This window comes from Hippopotamus amphibius, chromosome 9 (assembly GCF_030028045.1).
Source record: "Hippopotamus amphibius kiboko isolate mHipAmp2 chromosome 9, mHipAmp2.hap2, whole genome shotgun sequence".
Classification (NCBI taxonomy): Eukaryota; Metazoa; Chordata; class Mammalia; order Artiodactyla; family Hippopotamidae; genus Hippopotamus; species Hippopotamus amphibius.
In genome coordinates, this window is record NC_080194.1 from 122926027 (window position 1) to 122938052 (window position 12026).

The 12026-nt window shown below is 42.6% G+C and overlaps 1 protein-coding gene across 1 annotated transcript in view; it reads left to right on the plus strand.

Annotated features, from left to right (window-relative positions):
* The window catches only part of LOC130860594 (ATP-binding cassette sub-family A member 17-like), a 137088-nt gene that overhangs the window by 105695 nt on the left and 19367 nt on the right, over window positions 1–12026 (plus strand). The window contains exons 24-26 of the mRNA XM_057749001.1: window positions 2110–2288; window positions 2962–3090; window positions 4423–4617. Coding sequence (XP_057604984.1) covers window positions 2110–2288; window positions 2962–3090; window positions 4423–4617 — 503 coding nt within the window. The remainder of the gene's footprint in view (window positions 1–2109; window positions 2289–2961; window positions 3091–4422; window positions 4618–12026) is intronic.

Here is a 12026-nt window from a genome sequence, read left to right on the forward strand (position 1 = left end):
TACAATTCATTGGTTTTTGGTATATTCACAAGATTGTGCAACCATCACCACCATCTAATTCCAGAACATTTTCATCACCTGAAAAAAAGAAATACTCTGTCCATTAACAGTCACTCCGCATTCCCTTTTCCCCCAAGCATCTGACAACCAATAATCTACTTTCTGTCTCTATGGATTTGCCTGTTCTGGACATTTCAGGTAAATAGAATCAAACGCTATGTGACCTTTTGTATCTGGCTTCTTTCACTTACAACGTTTTTGAGGGTCATACAGGTTGTGGCATACATCAGTACTTCGTTCCTTTTTATGGCTGAATAATATTCCATTGTGTAGATAGACTACAATTTGTTTATCCATTCATCAGTTGATGGACATTTGGGTTGTTTCTACATTTTGGCTGTTATGAATGATGCTGCTATGAACAGTCACATACAAGGTTTTCTATGAACATGTTTTCAGTTCTCTTGAGTTTATTCCTAGGAGCAGGTTTGCTGGGTCTTATGGTGACTCTATGTTTAGCTTTTTCAGGAACCACCAAAATATTTTCCGCCGTGGCTGCACCATTTTGCATTTTACCAGAAACATTTGAGGGTTCCAATTTGTCCACATCTTTTCCAACACCTTTTAAAATTAGTTATTTTCTCAAATTGTGGGAAAATATGTATATAAAGTTTACCATTTTAACCATTTTTAAGTGCACAATTCGGTAGCATTAAGTACATTCACATTGTTGTGCAGCCATCACCTCCAGAACTTTTTTCAACTTGCAAAACTGAGACTCTGAACCCATGAAACACTGACTACCCATCTTCATCCCTCAGCCCTTGGTGACTATCATTCCACTTTCTGCCTCTATGAGTTTGACTACTCTAGGTACCTCACATGAAACATTTTAATTCCTTTCTCCTTTCCTTTTGGGTATATTCATATATTCTATAGCTACTTTCTTTGTAGTTACCATGGGAATTACATTTAACATCCTAAAGTTATAACATTCTAATTTGAATTTATATCAGCTTAACTTCAATAACGTATAAAAACTGCTCCTATCAGCCCTGTCCCTACTCCCTTTTAATTATTGATGTCACAGTATCTCTTTATGTATTGTGTGTCCAGAAACATAGACTAATAGTTGTTTTTTGTGTATTAGTTTCTTAAATCATATAGAAAACAAAAAGTGGCATTACAAACCAGTCACAACAATACTAGCTGTTATAATTGTCCACATATTTACCTTTGCCGAAGATCTGTATTATTTTGATCTGTATGTCCTGATATGGCCGATGTCTGTTATATATTAGTAAATGCAACAAATGAATTGGAGAATACAATGCATAATATCATTCTACTTTTATTTTAAAAGATTATATCCAGAAAGTATGGAAGGATTACATACAAAACTGTAACAATAGTTGTGGGGAGAGGAGAAGTACCTTAACTTTCTACCTCATACATGTCTTTTTCTTCCATTGAATGTGTATCTGTTGTATAATTTTAAAATACATGTGTTTTGGAGCTTCCCTGGTGGTCCAGTGGGTAAGACTCCCTGCTGTCAATGCAGGGGGCCTGAGTTCGATCCCTGGTCGAAGAACTAGATCCCGCATGCATGCCACAACTAAGAATCTGCATGCTGCAACTAAAGATCCTGCATGCCACAATGAAGATCCCACCTGCTGCAAATAAGACCCAGTACAGCCTAAATAAATAAATAAATAAATAAATAAATATTTTTTAATAAAAATAAAAATACTTGTATTTAAAAGAAAATTTGAAGCCAAGTCAGATTAAAAAGAGAAAAGAAGCTGCTGAGTGTTTTTACATGAGTGGTCAGTTGAAGTTACAGGGTGATTAATGATTGATAAAATAAACAAACATATAAATCTTTTGCATTTCAAATAACTCATATGGACAGGGAGAAGTCTTTTACTTTACTGCATTATTTTTGCAAAACATTTGTTCTAGTAAGGAAAACAGAATGTTATATGTTTCTCATCTGCTGGGATGTGCTAACAACATTGATGACAGTAATGCTTCTTTTAGATGATGTTTGTTATAATAGGAATTCCCCTACTATATGTAATTTGATAATATCTGTTTATCCCATTTTAGCAGAGGGCTATGTAGTTCAAGAGAACATCTATGCCTGGGAGTCTTTAGGGACGGGGAAGTATCTGACAGCTCTTGCCATCTCAGGATCTGTGTACCTCATCCTGCTTTTCCTCATTGAAACCAATGTCTTGTGGGAACTGAAAGCCAAGTTTTCTGGCTTCTACAGGAAGCAAAAATTGGTGAGTGGGTCCAAGTGTAAGTCTCCAAGGACAGGTCAAGAGGCTGGCTCCATAGCTTCCTTCATACAATCTGCAGTGGCCTTGATTCTCAGCATCCGAGGGCTTGGAGACCATGTAATCCACCCATAGGGTAGAGAGATGACAGCCCATCCCCAGGACCCCTGAGGACCTGAGAGAAGAGTGTTGGCTTGGCCCCTGTGACCCTGCCCAGCCAAGTAGGAACAAGACCCTGAATTTCCCAAAACTAGTTGGTTTGGAACACCTCTTCCCCTCAGTCATTCAGGAGCCAGATGGGAGAAAGGTCTGTTGTGTCAGCTCCTGGCCTGAGTATCTTCCAGAACCAAAGTCCCTCCCCCTCCCCATGACAAAGGAAGTTCTGTAGAAAATGAGATGTTATATCTTGACATCTGCAGGCTTCAGGTCTTTTTATTTTCTTCAAAAGCAAATGTCACATAAAGTTTCCTTGTCCACCATACCACAGTCATGTCAATGTGCATTCATTCTTGCTTGTGGCTGCCCCTGAGGATAGGTGGTGGTGTGTGTGCAGGAACTTGAGCACAGCCAGGGCACCTTCAAGGCCTTCCCAGGGAGGATGCAGTCCCTGTGGTCCCCTTGATTTCTATCTCCTACCCTCACAAAAGCACTTACACATGCCATCCTTGTCTCGGGAAAGCAGGTGGTTTTGCATGGTGCAGAATCTGTGCCTGGAGACCAAGATGTGGAAGAGGAAGCGAAAATGGTCGAGACCTTTGTGGAAAATTTGTGTAAGAAAAACCCACTGGTCCTTAAAGAAGTGTCTAAGGTAAAGTCTGATATGGCTTAAAAAGTGAAGACCATTACTCTTGGGGGCCCTTTGCATAAGGAAGCAGCCACCATGGCTCCAGGACCTGCCTACTGGCTTGGAGTACAGTACTACCCCTTTATCAGCAGGTTTGCTTTCTGAGGTTTCAGTTACCTGTGGTCAACAGTGGTCCAAAAGTATTAAATGGAAAATTCCAGAAATATCAAGTCATAAGTTTTAAACTGTGCTGTTCTGAGTAGTGTGACTAACTCTGGAGCCGTCCAGCTCCATCCCTTTGTCCAGCTTATTCACCGTTTAGTCACTTAGTTGCCAGCTCAGTTATCCAATTGACTATAGCAGTATGGCAGTGCTTGTGTTCAAGTAATCCTTATTTTATTTAATAATGACCCCAAAGCCCAAGCGTAGTGATGCTGGCTATTCAGGTATTCTCTTGACGGTGCCTAATTTATAAGTTACACTTTATCATAGGTATGTACATATAGGAAAAAACATAGTATATATAGGGTCCTGTTCTATCCATGGTTTCACGCACCCACTGGGGGCCTTGGACCACATCCCCTGGGGATAAGGCGGGACTATTGTACTGGCAAAGATTCAGGTGAGTGTTGGTGGAGAAAGACTCAGAGAGAGGTTTCCTCTGTGAACAGATCACAGGTCATTTGAGCTCATTTGTGCCCAGAGACTGAAGTTAGCACCTTGGCCCTCCATTGTCTCTTCCGGAGTCCCCTGGGAGACAGGAAGACCTGCAATGTGAGGGGCACGAGAACCATGAACCGCAAGAAGCCTTGAAGGTTGGACATGGTTGAGTCTATCCTGGATCTAGAAAACAGTTTGTGGAGGAGCCAAGGTGGGGGAAAAGGCTCCAAATGCTCAGATCAAGCCTTAGTCTCCCTGAAAGCCCCAGTGGGAATTGTGTTGAGAGACCCTTCAAATATCCAACAGATATAGATATATAGACATACACACACACATATGGACAGAGAGACAGAGAGAATTGTTTCCCTGTAGTTCCCGGTAGTTTAAAAAAAAAAAAAACAACCCCAAAACCAACTCAGGCAACATCTAAGGGGTTTTCTTTGTTTCAAGGACAGAGGAAAGAGGCTTATCTCAGAGAACTAGGTTCTCAGCTTGCAGGGACAGGAGGAGAGAAAACCTCACTAGCCCTGCTGGGAGTAGCACCTGGGAGGAGAAGGCAAATTCAAGCCTGGGTACATTGGAGCCCCGAGGCCCCAAGGGCAGTTCAACCCGTCCCAGAACCGGTGTGCAACAGTTAACTCCAGACTGCTGGCTCCAGGCCTCCTCACTGTATGTTTTCTGTCTTGGATATCTCAGGTCTATGCCAACAAGGTGCCCCCACTGGCTGTGAACAAGATTTCCTTCACTGTTCAAGCAGAAGAATGCTTTGGCCTTCTTGGCCTCAATGGAGCTGGAAAAACTTCCATTTTCAAAATGTTGACTGGGGAAGAGCCTATCACCTCTGGGGATGCCTTTGTCAACAGCCTCAGCATCAGCTCTGACTTGGGGAAGGTAGGCTGTGACCTGGGACAAGGGAGGCATGAAGCTGGGTATAGTGTGGGTGTATCAGGAAGAGGGGGGCACTGAAATACACCTGGGGGTGTTACACAGGGTTGGGGAAAGGGAACTGGAATGGAATTGATCTTTGAAAGTTCCAGGTATCAGGTTTATCTCTGACTCCCAAATCCTTAGCTGCATCCCGGACCTCTTCTCTGAGCTCCAGATCATATATTGAGCTGTTTACTCAACATTGCCTCTGAAATGTCCCTGAAACTCAAGTCACTTGAAGCCCATGGATCCCCAAAGACATCAGCTGTCCCCACACACCCCCAATCTCTTCCTCCCCCTACCTCTGTGCTTCCTAGGGGAGTGAGTGGCACACAGCTACTGCTGTCCAAGGCACCACTCGAGACATCTAGTTAGTAACCATAATTCATGGATGCCCCCTCCCAAACAGCCTGGAATTTGTTCTCCCTGATCCCAGCCTGCTGCACTCACCAAGTCAAGACTACGAACTTTCAGTCTTAGTTTCCTTGCCTTCTCTGCAGCATTTCTTAATGCAGGCCTTTCTCTCCTTCAAATTCTAGCCTTCCTTTGCTTATTTCTATAGCTTCCCTTCTCTTCTGGCTCTTCTCCATCACTGACACTTCTTTCTTAGACCCCACCTTGGTAGGTCTTCTTCATCTAGCCTGTTAGACTGTGGTGCTCCTCAGGGCTGCAACATCAGCCCACTACCTTTATCTTTCTACATACTGTCCCTGCCTGATCTCATTCCTTACGCTGACCCCCATTATCTTCAGTTTGCTGACGTCTCCCAAGTAGCTGCATCCTCAGCCCAGTCCCAGTCCTGTGTTTCAGACCTACATATACATGCCTTCTAGACAGCCTTACTCAGACTTATTCCCATTTTAAACTCAAATTTAATATATATTGCTCGAACCTGACCTTCTTCTTGGAGTCTAATTATTGGCACCAACTCAATGAAACAATCTTTGAATGCCTAGTATATGCCAACAATTGTGCTAGGCTGAGTGATTCTCACTTACAAGGAGCTCATGATCATGTGAAGCAGCCATTGCCATGCAGTGAGGTAAGTGTAATGAAGAGGTAGTGGTCAGTATACAGTGGCTTCAATGACAGGCATATGAGGAGACCAAACTACAGAGGCCTAATCAAAGTTGCACTGTCCACAGCATGAACCATACTAGCACTGAGAACTTTATCCAACCAGCTTTGCTGTCCATGACCAAAATAAAGTTTAGAGAGAAAACAGAAGAACAGACACACAGACTAGTTCCAGAATCCACGATCTTAATTACCCCTCTCTATCACCCTGTGGTATACATAGCTTGGTTGAACAATCATAACCAGTAAAAGTCTTTCATGGCTATGAAATATTTGCTATTAATTTTATGTTTTTATAAATTTATTTATTTACGTATTGGCTGTGTTGGGTCTTTGTTGCTGCACGCAGGCTTTCGCTACTTGTGGCGAGTGGAGGCTACTCTTCGTTGCAGTGCAAGGACTTCTTAGGACAGTGGCTTCCTTTGTTGCAGAGCACGGGCTCTAGGTGCACGTGCTTCAGTAGTTGCAGTGCATGAGCTCAGTAGTTGTTGCCCACAGGCTTAGTTGCTCTGCTGCATGTGGGATCTTCCCAGACCAGGTATAGAACCCATGTCCCCTGCATTGGCAGGTGGATTCTTAACCACTGTGCCACCAGGGTAGTCCTGCTATTAATTTTAATTTTTTGTTATTTTAAAAATTATTTAGGAAAACAGAGTGCAGTTTTTACGATAATTTTCTGTACTATCTAAGCAATTTTTCTGTAAATCTAAAAGTGTATGAAAAAATAAAATTTATTTTAAAACATTGAAAAAAAATTATGGACAAGTCTTTTGGTAATGGCAAATCAGATAACTCTAGTCCCCTTTCTGGTGATCATTAATAACTAGGAAAACAGGACCAAATTTTTAAAACATGTCTTCGAAGGATTTAGAGAGCTAACAAGATAGTGAAGACTTATAAGCCAAGAGTTAGGAGGGGCAGAGGCCCAGGAAGGTGGCTAATTCAAGGCTGGGTTGCTAAAAGCTGAGTGTTGTTCTTGGTGTTGAAGTGGCAGGCACTGGAGTTCAGGACGAGCCCTCTGGGAAGGTGGAGGCCTAGTGAAAGCATCCTTTCTTTGAGTTGGGACCCTGAAGGGCTGCATCCCAGGCATAGGGATGAACTATACTTAGACAAGTTCATGCAAAGATTGCAAAACAACTTGGACTCTTATCAGTCCCTGAAATGGAAATGATGTGACCCTAAACCACCAGTGCTCCCAGGCACCTGGCAGGAGCAAATGTAAAGAGACGTCTGGTGGATGATGCTATCACCCTAGGCCTCATGTGATTTCCACAAACAATTTTGCAAATGCAATATTTGGTACACATTTAAAAAAATAACCAGACACATGTACCTGAAAGACAATTCCCCCCCAAAAAATAATTTAGAATGAAGCATTGAGAGTCAAAACGGTAGAAAATATACAAAAGAAGGTAAGAGACGTTGTGGTATACCTTCAAGACAGCCCCTAGTAACCCTCTCCTGACATTTACACCCCTGAGTAGTCCCTTCCCAGATTGTATGAGGGTTGGTCTGTGTGACTGACAGAATACTGTAGAAGACATGGTATGTCACTTCTAAGACTGGGTTATGAAAGGCACTGCAGCTTCTGTCTTGGGTACGTGCTCCCTTTCACATCACTCACTCTGGGGGAAGCTAACAGCCATGTCATGAAGACACTCAGGCAGCCCTGTGAATTATAAAATGTAGTCAGTGTGATATAAGACAATAAGTGAGAGAGAAAAAAGAACATAGAACTTATGGGACAAGTAGATAGCCCTAATAAGATGGTAGATTTAAATCCAAATATACAAGTAATTACATTATATATAAATGGACTAAGGACTTCTCTGGTGGTCCAGTGGGTAAGACTCCATGTTCCCAACGAAGGGGGCCCGGGTTTGATCCCTGGTTGGGGAACTAGATCCTGCATGTGGCAACTAAGAGTTTGCATGCCATAACTAAAAGATTCCGCATGCTACAAGGAAGATCCTGTGTGCTGCAACTAAGACTCAGCACTGCCAAAAATAAATAAATAAATTTAAATAAATAAATAAATGGACTAAAGACTCCAATTAAAAGATTAAGATTATTACAGAAGGAGAAATTAAAGAAACACTCTCATTTACCATTGCAACAAAAAGAATAAAATACCTAGGAGTAAACCTGTGTAGGGAGGCAAAAGACCTATAAGCAGAAAATTATAAGACACTGATGAAAGAAATCAAAGACGACACAAACAGATGGAGAGATATACCATGTTCATGGATTGGAAGAATCAACATTGTGAAAATGACTATCCTACCCAAAGCAATCTACAGATTCAGTGCAATCCCTATCAAATTACCAATGGCATTCTTCACAGAATTAGAACAAAAAGTTATACTATTTATATGGAAACACAAAAGACCCCGAATAGCCAAAGCAGTCCTGAGAAAAAAAATGAAGCTGGAGGAATCAGATGCCCCAATTTCAGACTATACTACAAAGCTAGAGTGCTCAAGACAGTATGGTACTGGCACAAAAACAGAAGTATAGATCAATGGAACAGGATAGAAAGCCCAGAGATAAACCCACATGCATATGGTCACTTTATCTTCGACAAAGGAGGCAAGAATATACAATGGAGAAAAGACAGCCTCTTTAATAAGTGGTGCTGGGAAAACTGGACAGCTACATGTAAAAGAATGAATTTAGAACATTCCCTAACACCATACACAAAAATAAACTCAAAATGGATCAAAGACCTAAATGTAAGGCCTGACACTATAAAACTCTTAGAGTAAAACATAGGCAGAACACTCTATGACATAAATGACAGCAAGATCTTTCTTGACCCACCTCCTAGAGTAAAGGAAATAAAAACAAAAATAAACAAATGGGACCTAATGAAACTTAAAAGCTTTTGCACAGCAAAGGAAACCATAAATATGATGAAAAGACAACCCTTGGAGTGGGAGAAAATATGTGCCAATGAAGATTAATCTCCAAAATATATAAGCAGTTTATGCAGCTCAATATCAAAAAAACAAACAACCCAACCCCAAAATGGGCAGAAGACCTAAACAGACATTTCTCCAAAGAAAACATACAGATGGCCAGCAAACACATGAAAAGATGCTCAATATCACTAATCATTAGAGAAATGTAAACAAAAACTACAATAAGGTATCACCTCACACCAGTAAGACTGGCCATCATCAAAAAATCTAGGAACGGAGGAAAAGAAAGACGACAGAGGAGTAGGACATGGCGATCACCTTCCTTCACACAAATACATCAAAAACACATCCACTTGGGCAGTGGCTCCTGGAGAACACCTCCTGAATGCCGGCAGGAGACCTCAGACCACCAAAAAGGCAAGAGGAATTCCACGTAATCGGTAGCACAAAGGAGAGAAAGGAAAAAAAGAGACAATTCTGAGGAGACCAGCCCTTCTTGGAGGGAGCTGTGAAGGGGGAAGTCTCCCATACATGGGAGAGCCCCCTCACTGGTGGGGAAGGACAGGGGGAGCCTTGGAGCCCCCAGAAGAGAGAGCAACAGCAGGTCTGCCAAGGGCAGAGTGAAGAGATCCCTGCATGGAGGAGTCAGGCAGCACTCCCCAGCCAGAGGAGCTAATCTGCTCACCCACGGCAGTGGTGGGGGCCAGGCACCGAGGCTTGGGCTTCAGAGAACAGTCCCCAGGGAGCGAGCAGGGGCTGGTTGCATGAGAAAAGCCTGGCAGGCTGGTGCTCCAGCAAGATAGGGAGTTTGGGGAAAAACCTGGGACATACGGAGAGGCAGGGGACTTTTGTTTCAGAGTGTTTGGGAGGAAAATCCCACTCTGCGAACACACAGGCAGTGGCAAAGTGGCGCGACTCGTGGCTGCTGGCTCGAAAAACCCACAGTTCCGCGCCCCAGCCTGCCCCACGCCCATGCGCAGCTGGGTCCCACCAAGCGCCCGCGCACCCGCCCTCCTGCCCCGCCCCCCCGCCCCCACCGCCGCACCGCCAGCCCATGGCCATCCACTCACAGCTGCCAAGGGTCCTGTGTGTAAGGCAAGTTATTGGCCACACACTCCCCACATCAGGGGAAGCCCATCAACACTAAGGGTCCCGTGATCAAGATCAACTTCACTGGGAGAACACACAGCACATCTCAGGCTCACAGTGACCTCTGCTGCTGCAAGCAATCCCAGAGATTTCAGTTAGTCTGCCATACCCCTCCCTACCTCTGACCTGAAGTCGCAAGTGAGCCCCAATCACCCTCTTTCACCCCCTCTTGCCTGGGCGGGGAACTGACTCCTGAGAGCAACCCACATGCAAAGTAGGGACCACAACCAAAACTGATCCCCGAGGTCTGCAGGACCAAAGAAGAGAAAGAGAAATAGCTGCAGGAGGAGCAGTTTTATCGCCCACAATAGGCTTGAAAGAACCTGCATCTGTGGATCACCTGATTAGACGAGTGTTTCTACAATAGAGACTGCAGACATAGGGGACAACGGGAGGGCTGTGAGGACAAATAAACACAGGACTAATACCAGATCACAGTCTGAGCTCTCCACAGTCCTCTCCACAGCAGGGGCAGAGCCATACCTAGAAATATTAGAGGACTTTTTGGTATGCTTGTTTTGTTTCTGGTTTAGGCATTTGTTAGTTAAATTTTTACTGTACATATGTGTATGTGGATTTGCTTGTAATTGGTATGAGTACTCCTTTCTTTTCTTTGCTCTCTCATTTTCTCTTATCATTGGTTTTTTTTCCTCTTCTCTTTCTGCAAGTGCAAGTGGGCACATCTCCTTGTGTGATTTTGATTGATTAGAATTGCTTTTACCACGAATCTTGGGGATCTGTCTGCCCTTTCCCTTTCTTCCCTTTTTTCTTCCTTTTTTTCTTTGCTCTCCTTCTACCTCCTTTTTCTCCATTCCGTGCAGCTTCCAGGATCTTGGTGACCCGGCCAGGGGCCAAACCTGGATCTCTGAGGTAGCAAAGCGGAATCCAGGACATTGGACCACCAGAGAACTCCTGACCCCATGGGATATTAATCAGCAAGTGCTCCCCTAGAGTTCTCATTCTCAACAACAAGCTCCATACTCAATTGAAGGCCAGCAAGCTCCAGTGCTTGACACCACAAGCCAAACAGAATAGAGATAAGAGGAATTTCTACTAAGCACAACAGGGAAAGGAGACAGCAAATATGATAAATGAGACAAAATGAGAAAACAAAGAAACACCTTGCAGGCAAAGGAGCAAGATAAAAATCCACAAGACCAAATAAATGAAGAAAAATTTGAAAATTGCCTGAAAAAGAATTCAGAGTAATGATAGTAAAGATGATCCAAAATCTCAAAAACAAAAGAGAAAATACAAGAAATATTTAATAGGACCTAGAAGAACTAAAGAGCAAACAAACAGTAATGAACAACATAATAACTGAAATTAAAAATACTCTAGATGGTATAAACAGCAGAATAAGTGAGGCAGAAGAACGAGTAAGTGAGTTAGAAGATAGAATGGGGGAATAACTGCTGCAGAGCAGGAAAAAGATAAAAGAATAAAAAGAATGGAAGACAGTCTCAGAAACCTTGGGGATAATATTAAGTGTACAAACATTCGAATCATAGGTGTCCCAGAAGAAGAAAAAAAAAGAAAGTGTCTGAGAAAATATTTGAGGAGATTATGGTGGAAAACTTCCCCCACATGGGAAATGAAATAGTAAACCAAGTCCAAGAAGTGCAGAGAGTCACATACAGAATAAACCCAAGGAGAAACACACCGAGGCACATATTAATCAAACTAACAAAAATTGAACACAAAGAAAAAGTATTAAATGCAGCAAGAGAAAAGCAGCAAATAACATAGAAGGGAAAACCCATAAAGATAACAGCTGATCTCTCTGCAGAAATTCTGCAGGCCAGAAGGGAGTGGCAGGAGATAATTAAAGTCTTGAAAGAGAAAAACCTACAGCCAAGAATACTCTACCCAGCAAGAATCTCATTCAGAGCTGATGGAGAAATCAAAAGCTTGACAGGCAAAAATTAAGAGAATTCAGCACCACTAAACCAGCCTTATAACAACTGCTAAAGGAACTCCTCTAGGCAGTTACACAAGACAAGAAAAAGACCTACAAAAACACAGCCAAAACAATTAAGAAAATGGTAATAGGAACATACATGTCAATAATTACATTAAATGTTAATGGATTAAAAGCTCCAACCAAAAGACACAGACTGGCTGAATGGATACAAAAACAAGACCCTTATATGTACTGTCTGCAAGAAACCCACTTCAGACCTAGGGACACATAGAGACTGAAAGTAAGGGGATGGAAAAAGATAT